The sequence below is a fragment of the Thermobia domestica genome, chromosome 10, assembly GCF_964235325.1.
Source record: "Thermobia domestica chromosome 10, izTheDome1.hap1.1, whole genome shotgun sequence".
NCBI lineage: Eukaryota > Metazoa > Arthropoda > Insecta > Zygentoma > Lepismatidae > Thermobia > Thermobia domestica.
The window spans coordinates 97418919-97446892 of NC_137463.1; the positions used below are offsets into that span (position 1 = coordinate 97418919).

Here is a 27974-nt window from a genome sequence, read left to right on the forward strand (position 1 = left end):
CGTCTGAATTCTTGTCAGCTTGTCAGAATTTCTCCCGAAACTGTTTTCGTATTGAAAACATGGATGATAAGTTTCAAAGGCTTTTGGCAACAACAGATCCTTTCATTTCTTCTTTGGAAAAATCATTTCATAAGAAAGTGAAGAATTTGTCATCTGAAGCTGTAAACCTTTTAATTATTTCCAACACGGAAGCTGACAAAAATTTAGACGACTCAAACGAAGGTGATGAAGGGAATAACTTCCATGGAGATTCGGCTGAACATGTAGACAATACCTATAGAGTTATTCCATGTGGAAACGACAAATTATGCCAAAATCTTCGTGCGGTCGCTTCGAGAATTGAGTGTTTGTCTGAACACTTCTCAATATGTGATAGGAAGGAAAATGGAATGGTTTGTAATGCACGCCATTCATGTTGAAGATACGGCCATAGTTGAATCTTAAGTTATGTTCATTTTCTTGGAGCTCTATCGAAAATGAATAAATAAATAAATTCAAAATTACACTATAGATATGTGGACAGTCCTTTTTTTACCAGTAGTAGTGACGCAAATACATATTTTGGGCTACGAAATATTTGGATCTTTTTAGTCCAAGTCGATGAATTAAACCAAAGTTATATTTTCGGAAGAAATATTGAAAAATTTGTTGTGTCAAAGGGAACGTAATTTTGAGAGAATAATAAGTATCATCTGCACTTTCTATAGAAAAAAAATCATCTTTTGTGTTTCTAATTCCTATTAGTGCTAGTGGTATAAAGTATATAGTGCATAGAGAACGGATGCTGAGCTATGCCCCCTCTAACTTCTGATCGGAAATGACTAAAACGCTCAAATTTGTGTTTCTGAGCCTCACTAAAGTATCTGTTTTCATGTTGTCACTTTATATTGCTCCAAAATTTAAAAAAAAAGAAGAAGAAGAAAGAAAGAAAGAAAGAAAGAAAGAAAGAAAGAAAGAAAGAAAGAAAGAAAGAAAGAAAGAAAAGAAAAGAAAGCAATACATATCAATCTCCAAAACAGATGTGACCATTACAGCCTTTTGAAGCTTCAACGCTACATCAAGATTGTTGTGTTGTCTGCATTCCAGGGTCTGAAACCGCTACAAACAAAATCAAATTTTGCAAGCAATTACTAACAAGCGTGAACTGAGTCTACTAAAAGCAGTGAAAACAGAAAAACACGACTCTCGTTTGTGATTGCATTTCATTTTACACCCGGACTTTGTTTACAAGAATGTTTTTGTGGAATTTTACAGCTGCTAAGGAACGTGAAACAGCAAGGAACGTGCAGCCACGTAAACACATGCAGGGACAGAAGTAAGTCGAAATACAAATTGAAATTTTCACCACTTGTGGAGGAAGCATATTTCTTGCTGGAATCAAAATATTGTTAGTATTCCACTGTGCCTTTTTGTTCCACACAGTTTTGAACTTTATATATATATATTTCTGGTTATTATCATTCACATAATCGACCGTCTTGCTCGATTTTTCGCTTTCAGGTGGAATGACTCTATATGGTTGAGGACTAAGCTTTCGGAAAATAAGAGGGAGAAGAACAATTGTTTAACTGAAAAATTAAAATGACTTTATTAAGTTATATTTTAATTAATAAATGACCAATAGATTGACTCTGTCCTAGCTATTGAAGTAAACAAAGTATCTTTCCCTCTCGAATCTCAAACATTTTCAGACGCAGTCCGCTATATGGATCCGCCATTTTTAATTTTTAAATTTTAATGTCAAATTAGTAAGTTTGTAATCAACAAAGTCAAATGCGCCAATGTACCAAGTCCAGTTCGCCAATTTTACTTTTTCCAAATTTGGTCCTCCATTTTTTTATTTGATGTCAAATTGTTAATTAACAAGATCAAAAGCCTCATTATAGCAATTTTTTATCCATTTTTAGTGATTTTGAATTATGACCACGTTTCAAGCATTTGATCCATAGTTTATCGATCTCTGTGCGTCGCCCTTTTGGACCGTCGCTCTCCTGGCTGTCGCTTTCTTTGTGCGTCGCCTTTTGACCTGTCGATCTCTTGGCTAACGCTCTCCTGGTCGTCGCTCTTTTGCAATCACTCTCTTTGCTGGCGCTCTACTGTCGGTACACCCATGTTTATTACAAAACTCGATCCTGACATTATTAACTATCTTCTCTTCAATATGTATGATGGTACTTGCAAAAGAATACCATTCAATATCACAAATGTAAACTATGCGAGACCGCGAGAAGTCTCGCGAGACTTGCTGAAGTCTCGTCTCGCGTTCTCGTCTCGCAAAAGATATCAGGTCTCGTCTCGCGTTCTCATCTCGCAAAATATTATAAGTATCGTCTCACGTTCTCGTCTCGTTTGCGAGACGAGACGAGACGAGACATCTCGCGTTCTCGCGTCCCGCGCCCATGCCTAGTAGAAACTATTGATAGAGAGCACTCACCGTAACCCGATTCTTGTAATGCATACCCATATATCTCACCTGTTGACAATGGAGACAGATAATGGTACTCTGCACTAGCTCCTCCTGCACTATGGCCAGTTAGAGTGATGCTGTTTGGATTTCCTCCAAATGTTGCAATGTTTTTCTGAATCCACTGCAGTGCTGCCACCTGGTCTTTCAGACCATTATTACCTGGAAGTATTTCATCTTCGGTACTAAGAAAACCTGAAAAACAAATCAAAAGTACAGTTTGAATGTATTCATTCTTTCAAAATTTATTGTTCCTTGCTCTTTTAGGAGTTTTCTTTTACTGATCTAAATTTAAAACAAATCTACAAGTTATTAAAGTAATATTTATAAGCTGTGCTAATGAGACAGATGATAATGATATAATGTAGAAAGTGGGAAGAAAAGTCAGAACCCCAGAAAAACCTACGTACACAACGTTTGTTTATACAAAATCATTTGGCGGAAGATTACTAGTTTTGTAGACTAATATGATATATTCTTAAGTCGAACAATTACAGTTAATCATTAAGTTACAATCGGTTGTGAAGGTTATGTCAGTTGGTTACTATAACAACGACCTATAATAATAACCAGAGAAACAACACAATAAGAACATATCTATATTTATATGACTAATATAGAAAAAGCTGCTGGTACTAAGATTATTGAAATATAAACACTTTTGTATATTAAGATTCTATATATTGAAAATACGTAAACATTAGATTTTATTATTGTTGTTTTAGAAATAAGTACTTAATTATAATCAACAAGTAAGTAATTAACTACCGAAGCTTAGTCAACATGTATTTTATAGTGTACTGTATAATAAATTATCACCTGGCTTACTTACGAGTGGGCAGTCGTAACTGTAGTCGGTCGTAAATTGACGACTAACTGAATGTATTCTATATTTTCACTAGCTAATGTTATCTCTTACCCGTATTTCATAAAGGTAACGTCATAATCTGAATTCAAGATTTCTTGTATTCTTTTGCTACGTAAATCAGTGGTTGGATCCATAAGATACTGGTTTCCTACATTGTGTAGAATTGCTCCAATAGTGGAAATTAATATTCTAGACAATCCTCTTTCACATGCACTCACTCATTTTAACCGTAAAATTACTATCTTTACGGACTATTATTAAGCAGTATCGAATATCGGATAGGCGTGTGAAGAAAGTCTGATGCAGATATGTGCAGGAAGTCTAGCAGCTAATATATATATACAGGGTGGGCCATTTTAATTAATCCACGGAAATATCTGAAAAATGATAAAACATAGAAGAAATGTTTGAAGTAAAACTTATATATTGCTAAGGGGGAAAACCATTTCCGCCAAAAGTACTCCTCCGCACCCCCCAGAAATGGGGGTAACGGGGGGTAACTTTTAAATGTCAAATGGGAAGATGGGTCGAGTAATACCTCGTTCGAAAGGTCTTGGAAAACTAAGTAACGCTGTACCAAAATTTGTTTCATATGGAGCACCAGTTTCAAAATGGCCGCCATGATATAGTTCGGAAACTCCAGTAGCCGTAGTATGAAAACCATGGGAGGTAAATGAATGGAACAAAATTGAAATACGTAAATATCATAGGGCATATCGAATGGTGTGGTCCCTGTGATCCCAGTGGCCTCCCTGAAGGGGTCTTGGGGGCTAACTTCAAGATTTCAAATAAAAACATGAGTCGAGTGGAACCTCGTTCGATAAATCTTGCAAAATCAAACATCTTGCAGGAGAAAACGATTGCGGTGAAATGGCAGTGGTCTCAAAAGGCCGCCGAAACATAGTATCAGTGTCAGAGAAAAGGTTTAGTATCCGTAGTATGAAAGCGATTGGAGATAAATCAACAGAAGAAAAACTGGAGTAGGTAACTGACGTAAGGCACATCGAGAGGTGTTGTCGGGGTGACTCCACTGAAAGGTATCCGGGGCCAACTTGAAAATTTCAAATAGCAACTTGAAGCGAGTAACATCATGTTACATAGACAAATGAATATCAAACAGCTTCTGTAAGAATATTTTCGACATGAGACACCGTTTTCAAAATGATCGCCAAGACATGGTGAATGTGTCTAAGAAAACGTCTAGTGCCCATAGTATGAATACGGGTAGAGATAAATGAAAATAACGAAAATTAAATAGGAAAACCACGGAGGCGTTCCAAGGCTCGAGAATAATACAACAGAGATAAAAATGTTAGAGTAAAATTGCCATAATGTATAGAGAGATATCCAAGTCCTGCAAAATAATCTTTTCCTGTGCTCTGTATGTGAGTGGGGTGGAAAGTAACAGTGAAAGTTCAAATGAGAACTCTACTTTAATTCGCAAATTAAGGCTACCTTACAAATAGGTATGGTATGGTTGAAACATTTGTTTGTAAGGATGACGCTGTAGTGACTAAAAAAAGGTGAAATTTTATTTGAATGGTAACGCATATCTGTATGGCTAACAAGTAAGGTTTCCCAGGTGATACACGCCGATTTTAATCAAACTTCACAGGTTTGTAGAACAGCCAAAAATAAGCGACACGTATTTTTTTGTAGCGGCCCATATGCATATTTAGGCGGTATAATAGGGCTGTCAAAATGGGACAACAAAGCATACTTTAGGTAATAGCGCGAAAACGAGAAGAGATAGCCAAACGTTGTAAAGAGCAAGTTGTCATGACATGATAAGCATTTCAATAACACATAGCGCTTCCACGGGGATAACACACAGCATCCGCAAATGGACCAATCAGGGATGAAAAGCAGTTACAGAACTTTATCTATTACGCGGAATCCAAATAATGTAGGTAAGAATAAAGAATGATAAAGAATAAGTGATACGTGTTTTTTCGTTTTTGCAAGATGAGACAAAAAACGTAAATAGATGCATCGTTATCTCAATGTCGAAAGATTGGAGAACTGGGAATATGAAGATGTGAACGCCTGTATGAGAGGCAACCTGTCAATCAGTGTTGTAGAACTGGTTGCAGGTGACAGATAGAATCCTGCTCGAGAGATAAATACCAAACATGGTCATTTTGTTCAATGGTTTATATGTTATATCTATTAGTAGTTAGTGATTACGAACAGTTCAATGCTCATGATCAGTAATTTAAAAGCCACCCAGCAGTAAACGAAATCACACCCTTCCTGTAAGAATTGGCCGTATAGGATAGTAATACAAACATTGATATTGTTTTGCAACAAGCCCCGTTGTAGGGATAAATAGGCCCTTTGCGGGATACTAAACAACATGAATTGCATGTTCTTCGGCTTTAGTTATGCCCAGTTCTTTGTCAATGACACTAGACCTGTTTTCTAGAAGTTTGTGTTCGGAATGCTACGTTTAGTTCTATCTATTAATACAACAGAGGAATAGTTTCCAATATTGACATGTGGCAAATTCAAACGCATTTGAATGGCCAAGAACGGTATTTATGTACTGTTTTCGTAAATGTATATCGAATTGTTTTGTTAGTTAGTTGTAGGACTTTTAATTTTTGTTCAATGGAACTGTTTTGTTAGTTAGTTTTAGGACTTTTCATTTTCTTTTGACGTGCCATACTTTACACTGTTTATATTTGTATATTTCGAAACAAATACATGTAGCCACGAATCATTTAACATCGTTTTAATATTGCTTATGTCAAGAAAGCTCTATTAGGCTCATGTCCGATTTCAATAAGAATCATTTGTATGACGAATATTTACTGCAATTGCTTATATTCGTTCCATACAATATTCGACATTACGCTACATTCTGTTAAATAGCAGCCGGCCAAGGTTCAACATACAGCATATTACCGAAAATAGTGCTTGTGTAACACATTCATGTGTTTTGGTTTAAATGCATGTTCATATGTATGTGACTATGAATTGTCTATTTTTGTCAACCTGTTCAATTGTGTTCAACATGTTGTTTAGTATCCCGCAAAGGGCCTATTTCCCCCTACAACGGGGCTTGTTGCAAAACAATATCAATGTTTGTATTACTATCCTATACGGCCGATTCTTACAGGAAGGGTGTGATTTCGTTTACTGCTGGGTGGCTTTTAAATTACTGATCATGAGCATTGAACTGTTCGTAATCACTAACTACTAATAGATATAACATATAAACCATTGAACAAAATGACCATGTTTGGTATTTATCTCTCGAGCAGGATTCTACCTGTCACCTGCAACCAGTTCTACAAAACTGATTGACAGGTTGCCTCTCATACAGGCGTTCACATCTTCATATTCCCAGTTCTCCAATCTTTCGACATTGAGATAACGATGCATCTATTTACGTTTTTTGTCTCATCTTGCAAAAAAGAAAAAAAAAGGAATCACGTATTCTTTATCATTCTTTATTCTTACCTACATTATTTGGATTCCGCGTAATAGATAAAGTTCTGTGACTGCTTTTCATCCCTGATTGGTCCATTTGCGGATGCTGTGTGTTATCCCCGTGGAAGCGCTATGTGTTATTGAAATGCTTATCATGTCATGACAACTTGCTCTTTACAACGTTTGGCTATCTCTTCTCGTTTTCGCGCTATTACCTAAAGTATGCTTTGTTGTCCCAATTTGACAGCCCTATTATACCGCCTAAATATGCATATGGGCCGCTATAAAAAGATGCGTGTCGCTTATTTTTGGCTGTTCTACAAACCTGTGAAGTTTGATTAAAATCGGCGTGTATCACCTGGGAAACCTTACTTGTAAGTATGATTTGATGCGAAAACAGAAGGAACGTTATACGAAAGAAGTTGTCGAATAATGCAGTTGCTGGAACTTACAAACGCGTGAATTTGCTAATCTCCGTCGCCACAAAAATTTTTATGCAATGCGTGCTGGTTATTCGGAAAGCATTTCGGGGATATACGTACACACTGTTTCGTCCCTCAAGCTCACAATATGACATGAATGCTAATAGTTAATCAAAATGTAACTGTGGCCAAGGGCGCCCATGTTGTGGTTTCCAAGGGAGGCAAGAAAAAGCGACATTTCAAATATAGTTTCAAATTTTGCTGTAGCTATTCTAAAAATTCTATTGAGTTTTCGATATTCCGAAGCACAATTTCCTCTAGGGGGGCGAGAGCCCCCCTTGCTCCCCTTATGGGCGCCCTTGACTGTGGCCATCAGCATTAACTGAGTGCACTAATTCTCTATCCCTGAAGTCTGCCTTCCAAACAGCATTGGGTAGGTCAAGCGTACGCCCGAACCGTTGTCCGGTTGGACATTGAAATTTTGAAGTTAGCTCACAAGATCCCTTCAGGGAAGCCGCTGGGATCGCAGGGGTCACATCATTCGATATGCCCTATGATATTTACGTATTTCAATTTTGTTCCATTCATTTACCTCCCATGGGTTTCATACTACGGCTACTGGAGTTTCCGAACTATATCATGGCGGCCATTTTGAAACTGGTGCTCCATATGAAACAAATTTTGGTACAGCGTTACTTAGTTTTCCAAGACCTTTCGAACGAGGTATTACTCGACCCATCTTCCCATTTGACATTTAAAAGTTACCCCCCGTTATCCCCATTTCCGGGGAGTGGGGAGGGGTACTTTTGGCGGAAATGGTTTTCCCCCTTAGCAATATATAAGGTTTACTTCAAACATTTCTTCTATGTTTTATCATTTTTCAGATATTTCCGTGGATTAATTAAAATGGCCCACCCTGTATATATATATATATATATATATATATATATATATATATATATATATATATATATATATATATCACTGCTTGCCTTGGTTTCTTGTGGTTTTAGTCTCGTCTGTAAAACAGTCTTCGGAGGCATAGCATAAATAATATCAAAAGGAACTCTTTGTCTCGTGGCATTGATCCACGATTTTTGAAAGCGGTTCAAGAAATTGCTCTTGGGTGTGATTCTGTTATCCGTGCGCCATATGAAGAATATTTAAAAAATAGCATAAGGAACGATTTTATACCTAAGCAGCACTGTACTATTTTAACTTAAGCTAACTTCTTAACATTTGATGTAAAAGTTCCAAAGTACTTTGTAAGAATTTGGTGGAGTATCTACAAAATCAACTGACATATGACCCTATTCTGAAAGGTTTAATATAGCTAATCTATTAATTTCCAAATGCCTGCAAAAAATCAGGGGAAAAATACCATTATTATAGCTATTTATGAACAATTCGCAATGACTTGCTATATTTTCGATTATTTGTTTTAAACTGCAAGAAGCCTACCTATAAACAAGTATATAAAACAGGATTCATGATCATGTAAAAAAAAAAGGTTTCAGTTTTATTCGACTCTTGTTCAATTGTCTTGAACAATATTCCATTAAACATGAAAATTTGAATTATAGAATGGTGTTGCTCAAGCTTTCTGTGAGCATTTACAACAATATTAGAACATGACCCAAACGAAATCTCTTGAACGAAACTATTGAATTCAAGATAATAATAATAATAAAAAAGACGTCAGTCAGTACTGACGTCTTCTTCATCAAATACGAGTAGTTTTGAATTATCTTGAACATGAGTCCTGTTTGAGCTTCATTTGACCGTGGACAAACAGCATAAGAGGTTCTGTTAAAAACTCACGCCTTCTCTGATGTTGAATTTTAGCGACATTTTCAAATTTGAAATGTCTTTTAATATAAACTGGAGTTCTGTTCATCAAATATCAACCGTACATCGGTCATTTGTTCCATTAGCATACGTGACATATTACAGTTATGACAGTACCGTAATCTGTTGAAGAAACATTATATATACTACATATTGTTACATACTACATAGCTAAGGAGGTTACCAAAAGTACCTTATCCTGAAGTCGCTGTAAGACGCCCTGGAGGCTGCTATGAGCTAAAAGGTTCCCATATGAAACATTTGGTTCCTTCACCTCTCTGGTCATAAGGAAGATTTAAGATATTCACTTTGTAGATACAAAGACTATTTTGTAATATTTTTATAAAATAAATTAGATGAGGGGCTAGAATCCCGGACTGCTATTATCTCTACCCACATAACCATTACAATATATATATATATATATATATATATATATATATATATATATATATATATATATATATATATATATATATATTGACTATTAAAATGAAATGAAATATTTGAGTTTTATGTTCCGCGGTTATGCCTGCTAGGGTAAAGGAGACGGTGATGATGAGGAATGAATGAAGTGTTGGAATGAAGAAAGTGGGAGGAAACGGGAGAACCCCGAGGAAACCCATGCACACGGTATTTGTCCACTACAAGATTCACATGGCGCGAGATGAAATCGAACCAGGGACCCCATACACCAGAGGGGAACGTTCTACCACTGAGCCACCGAGGCCCCCATATTGACTATTGAGAAAAATACTACAATTAGTTCTGTAATTTACATTAATTACTAAATATATGTGATAAAGCTTGGTTTAAGCCACAACTGTAGAAAATGTTGATAATGTCACAAGAAAAATCTTACCAAAAGGACCTAATCTGTAGTTAAAAGAAACAAATACAATATCCCTGTCCATGAAATACTGTGGTCCGTATGAACTGCTTGAGCCAAATTGAAATGCACCGCCATGAATAAACACCAAGACATCAAATGTTGAAGGATTCTTCTTATCCAGGGCAGCCTACAAAAATTAAAAGATAAGTTAATATTCTCTTTCTTGTCTTATTTTATCATTTGTTATAAATTATACTTTGTAATCATCATTACAGAATAGAGTTGAGTAACTTTCAATTTCAGAGGACCTTTATAAGTGTACAGAGACTATGTATTTTTAGCTAATGAATGGTGGTAGGTAAAATACAGTGAAGCATTGATTATAAATGAAGCATGTATATTAGAATGAAACATGTATATCAGAGGATAGAATGAAGGAATTTCCTTGGTATGTGGTTAATGCACCGCACTTTTCCAATTTTCTTTCAAGACTTTACGTTCTCCTTCACTTAAGTATTCCCGAATAATCTCGAACTCACGCAATTAACAACGATAAATGGATTTCCGTAATGTATTTTCCGTGCTCAGGACGTGTCCTATCCATGTTGATGACTTCGTTGTATTACTAGAGCGACTATACGTTCCGTTTTGATCGAGACAGTCCAGTTTTCGGGGCGTGTCCCGGTCGTCCCGTCAGTAGATGGAAAAAAGTAGTATTTGTCCCGTTTTATGCAAGTGAAATAAATAAATTACAAGCCCAGACCGTAGACAAGAGATGCTGGTAGCTTCGCACCTGGCGGGCGAAGGTATTGGTTAGGTGTTGGAAACACTGGAAAAGTCAGTAAAACGCAAGGAGATGTTCATTGTCTACGAAAGGATCTTTTTCTTCTGGGGATCGTGTGCATCCTGAGCAGTCTGTTGTGCAATCCTTAGCTATGGCTATTCCTACACTCTGATATATAAATTATGCTTAGTACACTCAAAATTAATTGAAATGAAATCTTTGAGTTTTACGTCCCACGGTTATGCCGGTGAGGCTAAAGGAGACGGTAATGATGACTAATGAATGAAATGGTGGAATGAAGAAAGTGGGAGGAAACGGGAGAACCCCGAGAAAACCCATGCACACGGTGTTTGTCCACCACAAAGTTCACTTGGCGGGGGCTGGGATCGAACCCGGGAACCTAAGCACCAGAGGTGAACGCTCTACCACTGAGCCACCACTGCCCCTACTAGTGTTGCCACGAGACGAGACGAGACGAGACTTCAGGCTGTGTCGTCTCGTGCAAAGCATGTCTCGTCTCGTGTCTCGTCTCAAAAAATTTGCTCGTCCCGTCTCGAGAGGTTCTGTCCCGTCTCGTCTCGTCTCGTCTCATTTGTCTCGTTTTGTCTCGTTAAAAATATAGCAGCATACCATGGGAACGAAAGTAAAATGTAACAGGCTGCACCATGCTAATCAAGATACAACTAAGTTACAAGTATTACCCAGAACACACAAGACAAGAAATGTCACGGTAGCTACACCGTGAAGCCTTCACCTCTAGTGTATGTGGTAGTCGGTTCGATCTCGGTTAGTGCCATGTGAGCTTTGTGATGAACAAACATTGAATGTGTGTGGGGACCGCGGTGGCTCAGTGGTAGAGCGTTCACCTCTGGTGCTTGGGGTCTTGGGTTCGATCCCAGCCCCGCCAAGTGAACTTTGTGGTGGACAAACACCGTGTGCGTGGGTTTTCTCGGGGTTCTCCTGTTTCCTCCCACTTTCTTCATTCCACCATTTCATTCATTACTCATCATCACTATATCCTTTAGCCTAACCGGCATAAACGTGGGACGTAAAACTCAAAGATTTCATTTCATTTCATTTCATTTTTCGAATGTGTGTGTTTTCTCGAAGTTGTCTAGTATCCTACCACTTTTTTCATTCCACTAATTTTCTCATCATCATCCATTCGGCCAAAGCTGCCTAAAGGTCTTAAAAATAAATTCAAATAAGCTCAAAGGCAAAGACAAATAGTTTACAAGATAATATATCTCTGCTGTTAGTTGTCTGAGGCTTCTCGACCCTGGCTTTTTTTTTTTTTTTTTTTTTTTTTTACATTCTGAAACATTGAAATTTATTTCACCAGTTTCAATACACAAGAAAGAGAGAGAGATGGAAAGATATATAGATAAATAGAGAGATAGATATGTGTGTACACTTTGATTTCATATATTCCAGGCTTTAGGTTTCACAGTGTTAACCCATAACAATCCAAAAACTACTTTCCATTTTAGCATGTTTAGATTTGTTGCAATTATTTTTTTTAAAAAAAAGCTCGGAACCAAATAATTTTATTGAGTAATGGAAAGTATTTGATTGAAATTTTATATGTTACTGCACAGTAAGCTCTACTTAAAGTGCCATAGTAATGGGAGCTGAACGACACATCGGACGAAAGAATGCTTGGGGCCAGACTTCACCTCCATGGTTCAAATCTGTTCCCATAACCGCGGGGTGTGTGCTACTATGTGGTGGCTGCCCCGTTTGTGTAACAAACTCATGACAGTACACCCAGATGATTAGCTAGTGGCTTAAAAAAAAAGTTGATTTTTGGTTGGCCATTTCGGATTAAAGTTACTTATATTGTCGTGATCTATTAGCAATCATACAACGTACATCTTCATACCAAGCGATAGACCATGGCTTGAAGGCCCCGGGTTGAGTCCTGGAAGGGTCATGTGCATGGATTTTAACAGCATTTGTTTTTTCGAATTGTGTCAGGGGGCGAAATCGTACGGGATAAAAGGATTTCACTCAAAAAAATTGGAGAGAATATCCTCCCCAGGATACTTTCATGGGAGTTAGTAAAAATATAGGATATACATTGTATAGCAGGTTTAAAAATATGGTTTGTGTATCCTATTTCTTTTCTGTTAATTAAGTTCTCCAATGTTTGAATTTTGATCATTCTCATGATATTTTCTGCTTTCAACGGAGTTCCATGAATATTATACCAAAGGTTCTTTAAACTTATCAAGTTCGAGAGGTTTTATATGCCTGTAAGAAACAATTTCTGAAGATAATTCAGGTCCTAATTAATATTATTCACTAGGAAAGGGAAGTATTCCCCTTCCCTCAACATGGAAGCAGAGAGCAATTTCGCACTCTGGTCAGATCAAACATTTCCACGTAACAAAACGAAGGTCCCCCTGTAAAACCTCTTCACCTAAAGTGTTATTGTTAGTATCATAAATTTGCTGAAAGCAAACAGTTTGAAGGGTTCGTCGATAATATCTTTGCTTTCTTTGTCCTTCGCCCGCCTTCCAAACGAAGAGGTGAATTTTACAACCTGACTGCTGTATAATAAGCGAGCGATTGGTAAAATGGTAAAAGAATGTTTTTATGTGTATGTGTGTGTTTGTGTGTGATTGTGTGTGTGTGTGTGTGTGAGAGAGAGAGAGAGAGAGAGAGAGAAAGAAAGAGAAAGAGAGAGAGAAGACAAAAATTTAGTTGCAAGATGACAAACTTCAATTGCCGTTTTCGGTTCATATAGCAAAAAGAATACCGCCACCAAAGAATAAAGACAAGTGTAGTCTGTTCTGTTCTCTTCCGCCATCTCAGATAGAACTTTCAACTACAGCCTGTAATGAGTGTATACCTTACCCAGTTTTCAAATTGAATAGATGGTGGTGGTAGTTCGGTTTCTTGACCTTGTAAAAATCTTCCCTGTCTTTGATTTTGTTTGTCATCATTCCAGCCAGAAATAAAAAATGAGAATTCCTCAGTTTACAGCTAGGGGAATTGGGGACAAGACATTAAGGATGATTAAGGACTCTTAGGTCACTCTATGTATTTCCCTTTGGAATTTGATGACCTGTAACCAGGGCCATATTTAGTAATTTTGAAACCCCAGGCCATTTTTAAAAAATGCCATCACGAATATCAATAAATATCGGTGTAAAAAGTGTGAGACTGTGAAGTGAATAATCAATATTTAAGTGGAAGTGATATATATATATATATATAATAAAACAATATATAAGTTTCAGTTTCAGTTAATAAAATTATGAAAAAAAACTTTCGAGGAAATTGCTGCTATGGGTCATATCCTATGATGGCCGGCATAAATATGGCCCTGCAGTAACTGTTGTGAAGATCAGAATTGTATGACCTAAACCCATCCATTTGTTTGTCTCTCATAAATATGAATTGAAAAGTAAATTTTCATTCCATTGTACGGAATTTCCTTTGCTATCTTTGATTTGCTACTTACTTGTTCAAATCGAGATTATTTTGCTTCGGAAGTGATGTGGAATAGGTACTTCCTTAAAATTCTACATTCGTGCTCTAACGAACTTTTGTTGGACAAAATCCAGAAACGTTTACTTCTGGAGTAAAGAAAACCCACATTCTTATGAAGAACTTGAACACGACCCACTTACATGTTAGTTTTCGGTGGTATGGAAATCTTTGATCAGGCACCTAAGGGCATACACTATTTGATGAACACTTACTGATTAAATTGTAAAGATGGTGCATGCTTAAAACTGTCGTCAGTTTTGCTTGTGGTACTTCGCTGACGAATATGGATTATTGTTTTAATGTAAAATGCTAAGGTCATTTTACTTGTCTTCTGAAGTGATATCCCAATGTTAACAGTATCAAACAAGTTTTGCACCTCTTCTGTTTATGCCTTTGTATTTTATTTATATTTTAATATCTAAGCAAAAGATAATTTGCTTGAAGTAATATTGTAGCAATTCCACCCAACAAATCCAATAAATGTTCATCTTAAAATGTTTAAAGATTTATTTCCCAGTATCTGCCTGCCTATCTTTTATTTACTACCTGATAAAAAATATTTATTTTATAAAGTGCACTAAACTGACAGGAATTTACCTAGCTCTAGAAGCCCAGGAAAGAAAGTGTTAATGAAAATGCTTTAAACGATTATTATTTCATTAATATATAAAGAAACCCAAAAAAGTTCAAATTAATGATTTCAATAGACTATAGTAATAATAACAATAATAAAGCAAAATAAATACATTAAACGCAAATTTAAAGGGGTGAAAACCACTGTAGCATGCATCCACTACACGTAAGCTACAAAAGAAAGATTGAATCCAAAAATTGCTGACTCGTAATCGCGAGAGATTCTGAAAATTTTATTGCACTTGATTTCTTTAAGTATTCTATTCTATTCCAAGAATCATTACATCGTATCTTTCCATGTTACATAATTTTAAGAACTTCTGATGAAGTTAATGATTATAAAGTTGAATTATGTAAGCAATAAATAGTTTTCTTCAGTTATCTTATGTGTTCCTAAGACAGATATAAAATTTCATTTATCATCTCTCGCCAGACATCTTACCTTCGGCGTAAATACGTTTATAAATAAGCAATCCTCTTCCCCAATAATTCTGTCTTTTTCATTTGGCAAATTAAAATTGTATTGTATACAGCTACTCCCATATCGTGTACCATCCCATATTCCTTGCCAAGAATCCAAAGGTTGTGGAGGCTGAAATCAATAGAATAAAAATATCAAAATGCAAACATCAAGAAGATAAAGATTGCGTTAGATTATGGAGCAAAGCTATCAAAATACAAACATCAAGAAGGAAGCAAAAAGGGCGTTACGAAATACACCGTTAATACGAATTTGCATACCCATTTATTTGCCAGAATATCAGTTCTGAAATTTACTTGAAGCTGTCAAATTGTCGTAATATTATCGAAACAAGCTTCACAAATATAAATACAGTAGAGCGTCGATTATCCGAACGTCGGTCAACCGAACGACCGCTTAACCGAACTGTGTACTCGCTCGCACCTGTTACTCTCCCACCCTACCGTCCATCATTCCCCTCACTCCCAAACCAAGTTTCCCACAGTAGTCGCCGCACTGAGCCACCGCTGGCGGAACATTGCTTCTAATGGGGCCTTCATAAGGTGCTGCTGACCAGCCAAGCCGCCAGTCGCTGTGTTTCAACAATCAGCACACTTCTGTCGGTTTGGCACTGGCTGTAGAAGTAGCGGCAGTATCAAAACTGTTCACAGCAACAGCTGCGCCAGCTTAGAGTTGAGGCGTGCCGCTCCACGCATGGCAAATAAACATGTACAGTTCGATTATCCGAACAAACCAGTTTTCCGAACACCCATGTCCCCCAATTACTTCGAATAATCGACGCTCTACTGTAAATAAATAAATAAATAAATAAATAAATAAATAATAATTTCAGTGCTGTGAATGGCTCATAAACAAAAATATAAAACTATGTTAAAAGTAATACACAATCATTTTAGACAGACAAGATAGTTTGCACTGTAGAATTAACATTAGCAGGTTAAGGCTTTTGCCAGAAGGTTAAGATAATCAAATTACAAAGTTTAAGCTGATTTATAAAGCAAGATTAAAATTTAAAAAAAAAGTCATTTTCATAAAATTACAATTTACATCATGTCCAATAATTTTGGGGTATAGACGATGTCCCATATAAATAACATGGAGAAGATTTTTCAGTTCCCCTTAAAACAACTCTAAAGTTGGAATTTTTTATTTTTAGTGAGTTTGTTAAATAATCCAATACAAAAGGTACAAGCATACCAAATTTCAAGTTTTTATTCCAATTCCAAATACTTAAAACAAGAGATTATAGGTCCAAAAAAGGTTCATTTTAAATAACATGAGGAATTTCTTCATTTCTCCCCCCAAATTGAAAATATTCATATTTGACAATTTTCCTGTGGGCTAGTTCCGAATAGCTACAACCATGTCAAATATCAACTATCAACGACCGAGTTCATGTAGTTTTATATATGGTTAGGAATATTGACAATAGGGAGCGAAAACGAGAATACAAAATAGATACTAAAGCAAAATCTAAAGGACACACTTTTATTAGAATTCCACCTAACCATTTTAATCCAGTTCTATTCGGATGGCATTAAGGCCGAGAATGGTGTCACGATAGCAATGAAGAATGAAGTGTAACCAAAGTAGAACGCTGCAGTGACCGCTTGTTGGTAAAACTAAGTGCAAAACCAGTAAATATTGTGATAATACAAGTGTATATGCCAAACAACCGACCATGATAACAATGAAGTACAAGTATTGTATGATGAGATTAGCGACGTATTTCACCAGAAGGGAAGAGGTAAGGTCAACACCATAGTATTGGGAGACTTCAATAACGTAGTAGGGGAAGCAGCCGCAAATTAAGGTGGTGGAACCATTTGGACTAGGTAGAAGAAACGAATGGGACCAAATACTTATCGACTTCTATAGGCAACATGATATAGTGGTGACGAACACGTGGTTTCAGAAAAGGAAAACCAAGCCGTACCTATGGAAGCGTCCAGGAGATAAGAAAAGCTATCAAATTGATTACATTATTGTGAAGCAACGTTTCAGGAATAGTGTACAAGACGTAAAGACACTACCGGGAGCAGATGTCGATTTAGATCACAACTTCCTAATGGCGGAAGTGCAAACCTGGTTAAGGACAGTCAACAAAAGTGGAAGGAAAAATCGAAAAAGGAACTTAGAGCGACTAAGAAGTATGGACAATGGTGTAATAGAAAAGATTGCAGAAAAATACTGTGTAATTGGGGATATGGTAGACAATTTAGAAATACTTGGGGAAAAGTTAAACAGATTCTACTTGACACACTCCACAATAACATTGGCAAGATGGAAAGAGCACCAAGAAAACCATGGAAGCGATGCTTATGCAGATGGCAGCAGAGGCGAACGCAGATGGGCAAAAACCCACGGACATCAAAGAATACAGAAGGCTGAATAATGAATTGAGAAGAGAGATGGACAAAGCTAAAGAAAAGTACATGGAACAGATATGTGAAGAAACAATGGAACTTCAACGGCGCGGCAAACATGATCTGATGTATCAGAAGGCACAAGAAAAGGAGGGAAAGCTAACAAATACATGTGTATGTTTGGAATCGAAGACCAACAAGGTCATGTAGTCAATGACCATCAAAGAATTGGGGGTAATACATAAAAGATTTGTATGACCAGAAAAACCGCCTCAAAGATATTATACACGAAGCAGAGGAAGAGGTGGATGATGAAAAAGTCGGACCCAGTATATTGAAAAGTGAAGGAGTACAAGTCATCAATGACATGACGCCACTGGAGACGACTACATACCAGCAAATTTGCTTTAGGGATTATGAGACAATGCAATGAAAGTACTGACTTCATTTATTAACAAGATCTAGCTGAGTGGAGAATGACCAAAAGATTTTCTTGAAGTTACGATGACTGCATTACCCAAGAAAAAGAAATCAAAAAAGTGCAATAATCACAGAACAATTAGCCTTATTTCCCACACTGAAAAGGGATAATTGCGCACCTACTGAACAGGAGGCTAGAAAGTAAGACGGAAGAGATGCTGGAGGAAGATCAATTTGAATCCCGAAAAGGAAAACGCACCAGTGATGCCATTGGGTTGATTTGTATTATCTCAGAACTAGATCTTGACGTAAAGGAAGAGTTGTGTTTGTGCTTCTTCGACTGGTAAAAAACTTCCGACAGGGTCAGCTTTACGAAACTTATGCAAATACAGGGGTTGTTTTATTTAGTAATGACAACACTGCTCTACATATACTCGGGAACAAAGCAACCCATTATAATTGATACCAGCGGTAGGTTAGATCCCGACCCTCCCTCAGAGCACATGAACTCACCTGTTCTTCCCTTCATGCGTGCGCAGCGCCAGCAGTCAGAAGGCAGTTCTGAGTGAGTGCGCGGAATACAGTCATGTTTATTAAGCAAAATCAGAGGAGCCGGTTGAAAATTGAATGCGCTTGAGGTAGGAATGCAAAACAGTGCTACGAAGTATTGCAAGATGTTTGCGGTGCAAGTGAATTACCATACCGTACAGTAGCAAGGTGGGTTAAAGCCTTTAATGACGGACGACAAAATGTCACAGACATGCCTCGCTCTGTCCATCCTCCTGAATTGAAGAAGATGTGCAGAACGTGAACGCGTTAGTGCTAACCTATCGGAACGCCATGATTCGTCAATTGGCCAACGTTACAGGACTAGCGCATTCTATTAAGCTGAAAATTCTTCGTAAAATCGCCTCAAGGTGGGTTCCATATGATCTGACTGAACAACACAAGTGGCTATAATATGATGCCGCTCGAACACACTTGGAGCGGTATCAACTTAAAGGTGCACGGTGGATAATTGCTATTGATGAGATCTGGGCCAGAGCATAGGAACCACAGCTGAAACGGCAATCAAACGAGTGGCGTCATCCTGGGTCACCGAGAAAAACAACAGTTCGGAATACCCCAATTACTGCATACGACTGGGATTGTGTAATCATAAACCATGCCGTCCCCTAAGATCTCACCGTTAGTGCAGAATACTACTGCAATTTTTGTACAACAATCTGCGAGCAGCTGTAAGACGAAAACGACGCCACTTCCTGACGAATCCACCCATCATTCTGCATGAAAATGCAAGGGCACATTCAGCAGGTGCAGTCACTGATTTGTTGCATCATTGGGATTGGGAAGTGCTGTATCACCCCCCGTATTCTCCAGATTTAAGTTCCTGTGACTATGACCTCTTCCCGAAGAAGGAACCACTTCGTAGGACACATTTCCGTACAGTTGATGATCTCCTCCTGCTCCATCCGTACTATCCAGAGATTAGGCACTGCCAACTGCTTCCAGCGGCTTTCCCACAGCTGGGAACGCGTGATTCACAATGCTGGTGATTACATCGAGAGCCTGTAAAACTTCGAACCTTGTAAGCACTCTACTTCTCAAGATATATCATTGTTGCCATTACTAAAAATCCAAGCCTTGTACTTAAAGAAATGGGGGCCAACTGTAGAGATCGGCGATTCATTCGCAACCTGTACATAGGACAACAAGTCAAGTTACGCTTCAATGAAGGTGAAACCAATAGTATGCAGATGGGAACAGGAGTCAGACAAGGACGTAGTATGTTGCCCCAATTTTTCAACATTTACAGTGATTGTTTAAGGAAGGAAGCATTAATGGGAATTGGAGATTTCAAGATTCAAGGACAGATCATTAACAAGATCAGGTATGCAGATGATATGGTTATTATATCTACAACCAAAGAAAGAATACAGGAGATGATTGACAAAATAATTGACACTGGGAAATTATATGGAATAGGAATCAACATCGAAAAATTGAAAGTCATGAGAATATCCCATGGAAATGAGCCCCTACAGGTCATAGTAGAACAAAGAGAACTCAAAGAGGTTGATCATTTCAAATATCTGGGAAGTATTTTGGCAAGAGATGTTTACTGCACTAAAGAGATTAGGCTAAGAATTGTCATAGCCAAAGAAGCAAGAACCATAGCCGAAAAGGTCAGTCTTAACTAGCACCCTTAATATTGGATTAAGGAAGAAATTGGTCAAGTGTTATATATGGAGCTTTGGACTGTATGGTTCAGAGACTTGGGCATTACGGAAGTTAGAGAAGAAATATTTAGAGAGCTTCGAAATGTGGTGGTGAAGGTAGACGGAAAAGATAAAATGGATGAAAGAGTGACAAACGAAAATGTTTTGAAACGAGTATGAGAGAAGATGACGCTTCTAGCCACCATCCTTCGTAGAAAGACAAGACTGGCCTCGTCTTGCGAAGAAATTGTCTTCTTCATACCGCCATAGAAGGAAAAATGGAAGGAAAGCGAAGAATAGGAAGAACACATGTGATTGATGATTTAAAACATAAGAGAAAATATTAGGAGTTAAAAGAGGAAGTTAAAATTGAGAAACATTGAAGAAACATTTCCAGGCCCAAACTGAAAATTAAGAAGGGTAAAAGAAAAAACTCATTACTCCCAGGACTTGCCAAAAAGCAGAATACTTGACAATAATAATAATAATAATAATAATAATAATAATAATAATAATAATAATAATAATAATAATAATAATAATAATAGAATTTATATGGGCTCAAGAGTTGTCAAAACGGAATGCAACGTTTAAAATTTCTGCTGTTGAAACGCTTCTATCCGAAGCAGTAAGTTCAATGAGCTCTGAAGACTGGAGCAAGGCAGTAGAACATGTGGAATGCGACAAAGAATTTTATTGAGAAAAGTGTACAAATCACTAGGTGAACTCGCTGATTGTTTAGTGATTAATTTGTCATCTGACTCAGAAGATATGCAAGACAACGGCGAAGGGAAGCAAGCTCTTCGGGGCTTGATCTTAGAATTCGACCTACCTTCCTAAAGGTAAGTTGAAATAAACTATGCAACTGTAACTTACTGTCTTCCGAATAAAACCGTACAGATACAAACTTCACGACTAGCAAGGAAGTAGCGGAATCTGTGTCGTTTAGCGCTCCCCTTTAGTGAGTTGGACGTAGTTTTTAGTGAGTGCAGTTCAACTTAATTATGTAATTTTACTTTGCTAAGCAATAAAACAATTTGTTCATCATTTGTTATAACTTGTGTGTGATATTGTACTCCTTTTCTTAAAACGAATAATAATCGGAAAGACAGATTGGAATACTCCTAGTTAAGTCTATGCAAATAAGACGACAACAGAACAGCTAGGTTAGTAGCTGCTCCAAGTTCACGGACTCTGAAATTTCATCTTGAATAAAATCACAGACAATGATAGAATTTAACCAACCAATGTATATCGAGATTAAATTGTCCTTTTGGTTTATTGAGTTTCACAATAAAGCACGTTAATTTTAATTGCCAGGCTTACTTAAAACTTCACCTTACAAAATTTAAAACCAAAAGAAAATCTTACACTGAACATTTCCAAAATACGTATTGTAAATCTGCGAAATTGCCAATTATATGCTCATTAAGTGAGAAATGATAATATTTGTCATATTTGTTTTCTTACAGGGAATTAGTTTGGAATTTATCAGAAATCAGTGATAAAATAATTTGTATTAAATAGTGAGCCGCATAAATAGTCACAAACGAACCTTCACCTAGTTACTGTATTAAAAACTTCTTAGTTTCTTAACGGTAGATACTGAAGTGGATGAGTAACAATATCACGACAAACATACGTAATTAAAATATTTTAAAACAAGAGAGAGAGAATAAAAAATATTAGAACGTCTGAGTAGTATCATAAGTTCCCTTTATTAAATTGGGAATAGAATTTAGAAGACATTAATAGAGTCTGGAGTCAGGGAAGAAAAGCAACTACATTGAACTGCTATATAATATGATTTAAAACCTGGCAACCATTTGACAATCGCAAGAACTCTAGCTGCAACTTCCAACACAACTCAAAACGGCTTAAGCAGTTGTGTAGCAAAGGTGATGTTTGACGAAATAAGGCCTGAAGTTACCCTTTGTTTGAATGTTCGTTCGGAGGGGACGGGGATTAGTGTAGACTTTAAATCGGAGTTATACGTCAAATCCGAATAACATAGTAGCAGTAGGTTTCCACGTATATCTCGCTGTCAGCATTTTTTTTTTTCGTTTTTTGGATGGCCGGGGTCAATGACGTTGTGGTCTGGCACGAGGTCAATGTTTTATGGGTGCATAAGACCACCTCTCTAAATTTTGACAGGGATATCTTGGGCCATCCCCTAAATTTTGAGATTGGTACTTAGACCACTCCCATTAAATTTTGGAAATTGTGAAATTTAAAAATTTCGTATGATAGTATAGAACTAGGGTATGTACCTCTGTAAGTTACAGGGATTCATCTTTTTCCCTTTCAACCGTAAAAAATTGCCAAAAATATAAATTTCGGTGGTTTTTGACCTAATTTATCCTTTTGGATGAGATCTTATTACCTTATGACGTTCGGTCGTTTAGAGGAGCTGAGAGTAACACTGATCGCTACCTGCTAGTAGCGATAATAAGAGAGAGATTATCGTTGAATAAAGGAAATATTCAATGTCTGAAAACGGAGAGATTTAATTTAAAGAAATTAGGGGAGAGTCAGGTGAGAGAGAAATACCAGATTGAAGTTTCGAATAGATTCTCGGTTTTAGAAGATTCAAAGTGCACTAGTGTTGAGGACACTTGGGCTGAAATCAGAAACACCATTAAAAATTTCAGCAAAGTCAAAATTGGGACAAGAGAGGGACAATGGACTAAATCAGCAAAGAAGAGAATATAAACAATATTGCTTTGGCTACAAAATCCGAACGAAATAACTACGGTACACAAAATTTCAGACGGGGAACTTCCAAAACTTTTAGAACAAAGAAACGCGATTTTTTGATAGCTAAAATTAAGGAACCTCAAGATAATAGTAAAAATAAAACATTCGGGACGTGTATAAGGGGATCAACGAATTTAAGAAAGGCTATCAACCTTGCTATGTATTAAAGAAAGCCGACGGAACAGTTCTCATTGATACAGATAGCATCTTAAATAGATGGAACGATTTCTTTGACGATTTGCTTAACACGCAGACAAAAACTAATGTTCGTGGAGAAAGAGAAATGCACACAACAGAAACGTATATTCCAGAGCCTAACCGAATAGAAGTAGAAATCGCTATAAATAAATTAAAGAAAGACAAATCTCCTGGTGTAGATGAAATTCCGTCTTGGTTAATTTAAGCTGGAGGGGGAAAATTATGGAAGAAGATGAACAAACTCACTCTCCTTATCTGAAAGAAGGAGAAATTGCCAAAAGAGTGGAAAGAATCAATCATTGTTGTAATTCACAAGAAAGGTGACAAAGCTGATTGTAATAATTATCGCGGCATTTCTCTTGTGTCAACAATCCTCTCAAACATTCTATTAGCAAGATTGATGCCATACGCAGACGAAATTATTGGAGATTATCACTGCGGATTTAGACGAAATCGATCAACTATTGACTAGATATTTACCATTCGCCATATACTCGAAAAGAAGTGGGAAAACAATAGCCGGGACCTCAATTATTTATTGATTTTAGAAATACATATTACCCGGTTAGGAGAGAAACATTGTACAACATTCTTACAGCATTCGAAATACCGAAAAAGCTAGTTAGATTAAGTAAGATATGTTTAAATGAATCTCAATGTAAAGTCCGGGTAGGAATATTCTTGTCCACGAGTTTTCACGTCGAGAATGTCCTGAAACAAGGAGATGCGTTGTCGCCATTATTATTCAACTTTGTCCTGGAGTGCGCTATAACAAAAATCAAAGATAGCAACCAATGCGTAGAGATGAATGGTATTTACAAGATAATGGCTTATACTGATTATGTAAATTTAATAGAAGATGATAGGAGAAGAAATGCAGAATAAAAAAAATACAGAGATCTTATTAAACATTTGCAGGGACATGGGTTTATAACTAAATGCAGATAAAACTAAATACATGAAAGTTCGTCAGGATAGTAAGAGCGCAAACTATGGATGCGTTAAAATATCAAATAATACTTTCGAGAAAGTGGACACTTCAAAATATTTTGGATCAATATTCGCAGACCAAAGCCATATTCACGAAGAAATTAAACATCGACTAAAAGCAGAGATTTGTGCTATTATTCAGTTCAAAATCTTTTGTAGTCGCGAATTCTGTCGAGGAATTTGAAGCTTAAAATATATAAAATGATAATCATGCCTGTTATGCTTTATGGTTGCGAAACATGGTCGCTTTCTCTGAGGAAAGGACGTAGACTGCAAGTATTTGAGAATAAAATCCTGAGACGAATATTCGGACACAAGAGGAACGGGAATGGGAATGGTGGAAACTTCATAACGAGGAACTACATAATTTATACCGTTTACCAAACATTTAGGTCATCAAATCTAAGAGGCTCAGGTGGCTTGGTCAGGTCATATAGCCAGAATGGATGAAAGTAGGGGAACGCTTTCAAAGTTTTAAATAGAAATCCAATCAGAAAACGACCATTAGCAAGAGCTAGGTGCAGATGGAAGGATAGGGATGCGCACGAGTCGAGACATGTCTCGAATCTTAACTCGACCCAACTCGAATTCGAGTCAAGATTCGAATCGAGACACACTTTGTAAAATTCGAGACGAGTCGGGACTGTTCTAAAATTTCTTCCCGATTAGAACGTCTCGAAAATCTTTCTATAACTTTTAATATGATTTTGAAGAAAGTATTCACTCAGAAACAGCCTTGAAAACAATTCCAGCATTTATTTAGAAAGGCACAAAACGCGAAATGCCTACTAGTCGACATAGAGTCTACATACGGTGCATGTACCTAGGTAGTATCAGTGAGAGTGCTGGCCGTGTGTAGAATGGGGAAGAGGCACGATCTACCTGAGTTTAACAGAGGGGAGGTTGTAATGGCTCGGAGACTTGGAATGAGAATTTCCAAAACTCCAGGACTTGTTGGGTGTTCGAGGAATGCTGTGGTGAGTGTCTTCAACAAGTGGCGAAACCAGGCAAAACAACGTCCAAACGTCGAGAGGTTGGATGTCCCCACCTCATTACGTACGTCGGACGTCATAGGCTGTGCAGGCTGTAAAAGAGGACAGGCAGCGAACTGTGGCGGAACTAACATCAGATCTTCTTCATCACGACGATGGGAGGGTGCGAATCCGTCGTGTTCCAAGGGAACAGCTCCTTGACACCTATACTGCGGGACGGAGTCAAGCTGGCGGCAGCTTAATTATGCTCTGGGGAACATTCACGTGAGCATTCATATGTCTAGTGAAGATAAAGCAAGGCACCATGAGGACCGAGGCGTATCGCACACTGCTTGCAGACTACGTACACCCCTTCATGACGACCATGTTTCCCAAATGTAGTGGCATTTTTCAACAAGATAATGCACCATGTCACAAGGCCAGGAGTGTGATGGAGTGGTTCGACGAACACAGGGGCGAGTTCCAAGTGGTGTGCTGCCCCCCCCAACTCGCTGGGTCTAAACCCAACCGAACACATCTGGGATGTGATTGAACGTGACATCAGAGCGCATCGCCTCCCTCCCGGAATTTACGGGAATTAGGTGACCTGTGTGTGCATATGTAGTTTTTGAAAAAAATTTTTTCCTACATGGGGCCTGGTCCATAATAGCTTACATAAGTCTGATATATTAAACATATATATAAATTTACCAAACGCTACCGTACAGGATAAAATAATTATATTTGTGTGTAATTTTAGTTTTTTTTTTTCATTTCATAGAATCAGTGGAGTATTTACAATTTTGTTTCCGGGGGCTTTGCTTATTTCGAGAGGGAGTTTGTTAACTTTATTCCTGAAAATGTGAAGATTCTGTAATACATGTCAATAATAAAGTTGCGATAAAATTTCGGTAAGTGCTTAAGCCCCCCCTTAAATATGCCACTCCATAGAATACAATATTAAATATCTTTCGTTGATTGAAATAAGTTCCTTCTGAACATTAACATTTCTTGTGAAGTCATAATCTCGTAATGCATTAATTAGATGCAGTACTGTACTTACTTTAAAGTGAGAGATGCAAGTAACAAACACTTATCCAAGAAATTTGACAGCTAACTGTAAGAATGTACTTTATTTTCCTCTCTCTCCATTTTCAAATATGCAGAAAATGAAACAGCAACTGAGGAGGAAATTCCCCTCACCCCCCTGCAAATCTCAGACAAAAGAAAATATGAACTGCACTTCAAAATATTTGTAGTGAAGCTAATTGAGAATATTCCATTAATACATATTGCGTGTTTTCCTCATGTAAATATTTGAATACTACTACTACTACTACTACTACTACTACTACTACTACTACTACTACTACTACTACTACTACTACTACTACTACTACTACTACTACTACTAATAATAATAATAATAATAATAATAATAATAATAATAATAATAGTAATAATAATAATAATAATAATAGACTACTTTCCGTCTACTTTTGCTTATATTCATTCCTTCTTGTTAAACAACAACAACAAAATTACTATGTATCCATGGACATAAATTCAACTCTAAACGTGTTAGGAATACAACTAAGAAAGTTCTTTAATATAAATAGATTTGGTAGTTATTTGTTTAACTCAATAAGGAAAATAAAATTCTGACTTTAATTTAAAACATTTTATGATATATTAAATGTTATTTGTGTTATTAGTTTGTTGGGCCTACCCTACTTGTGAGATTACGCTTACGCTGCGTAAAAATGATAATAAATATTTAATTTAATGTCTCACAATATTGCCATGAGGATAACGGATGATTTATAATAATAATAATAATAATAATAATAATAATAATAATAATAATAATAATAATAATAATTGTAACAACTCTGTATGTAAACGTGAAAGATAGGCGGTTTGTATTTGAATACTAAAAAACTAGTTGAATGAGAACCTCGGTAGTCATGAAGTCTAGGAGTCAAGGACATTGTTCACTAGCTTCTGAATTAGAGTTGAGAGTCTAGGTTGAGTATTCGGGCTCGAGCCAAACACTGTTAAAAGTTATAGGGCACTGGCCAAATATCTTCAAAACTGCTCGGTCCGGGTTTAAAATTGTCAACGACTCGAGCAGCTCGGCTCATAGCTCATTCACTATCGACCCGAACCGAGAAGAGAGCCGAGCCAACAGCTCACCAAACGACTCGGCTAGAGCCCTCGGCTCAGTTCAGCCGAACGGAGCAGATGGCTCATCCCTAAAAAGCCAGCTCGAGACGATGGTTCACACCAAGTGAGCCGGCTCGAGCCATCCTCTCAGTTGAGCGGAGCCGAGCTGAGCTTGTTATGGAAAATCTCTTATGGTTTCGCTATCGAGACAAGACGAAATGCGAGCAGTGTCCCCTCTCGTGAGCAACACTAAAAGTATTTCATATTACTGTTTATCTTACATTTCTCATGGCTTTCGTTTTCCAGTGTAATCAGGCCATGATTTCAAGACGAGTTAAAACGAAGGAACCATTTATCAAACTCGACTGAACTCGACGCGAAAAACTGAATCGGCTCGGAACTCGACTCGAGGTTATTACCTTTGACTTCACTCGAAACTCAATTTAAATTCGAGTCGAGTAGAGCTTTAGCTTGACTCGTGCTCATCCCTATGCGTTAGAAAAAAATTGTTGCTTATTATTATTCTGCTAAACTAATTATATAATAATAACAATGTTATGTAAAATTAAAAATACAGAATATAGAGAAACATTACACTACAACTAATAAAATGAGAACACAT

General features: G+C 37.2%; 1 protein-coding gene across 2 annotated transcripts in view; it reads right to left on the reverse strand.

The window, feature by feature from the left end:
* LOC145662591 (venom carboxylesterase-6-like) overlaps positions 1-27974 on the reverse strand; it is a 135810-nt gene that overhangs the window by 87411 nt on the left and 20425 nt on the right. For both annotated transcript variants that reach the window (XR_014127066.1, XM_081728308.1), the window contains exons 2-4: positions 15227-15376; positions 9900-10056; positions 2474-2659 (exon numbers count right to left, since the gene is read on the reverse strand). Coding sequence is in view for 1 of the 2 variants with exons in the window: in XM_081728308.1 (XP_081584434.1) it covers positions 2474-2659; positions 9900-10056; positions 15227-15376 (493 nt within the window). In the remaining variant the exon portion in view is untranslated. The remainder of the gene's footprint in view (positions 1-2473; positions 2660-9899; positions 10057-15226; positions 15377-27974) is intronic.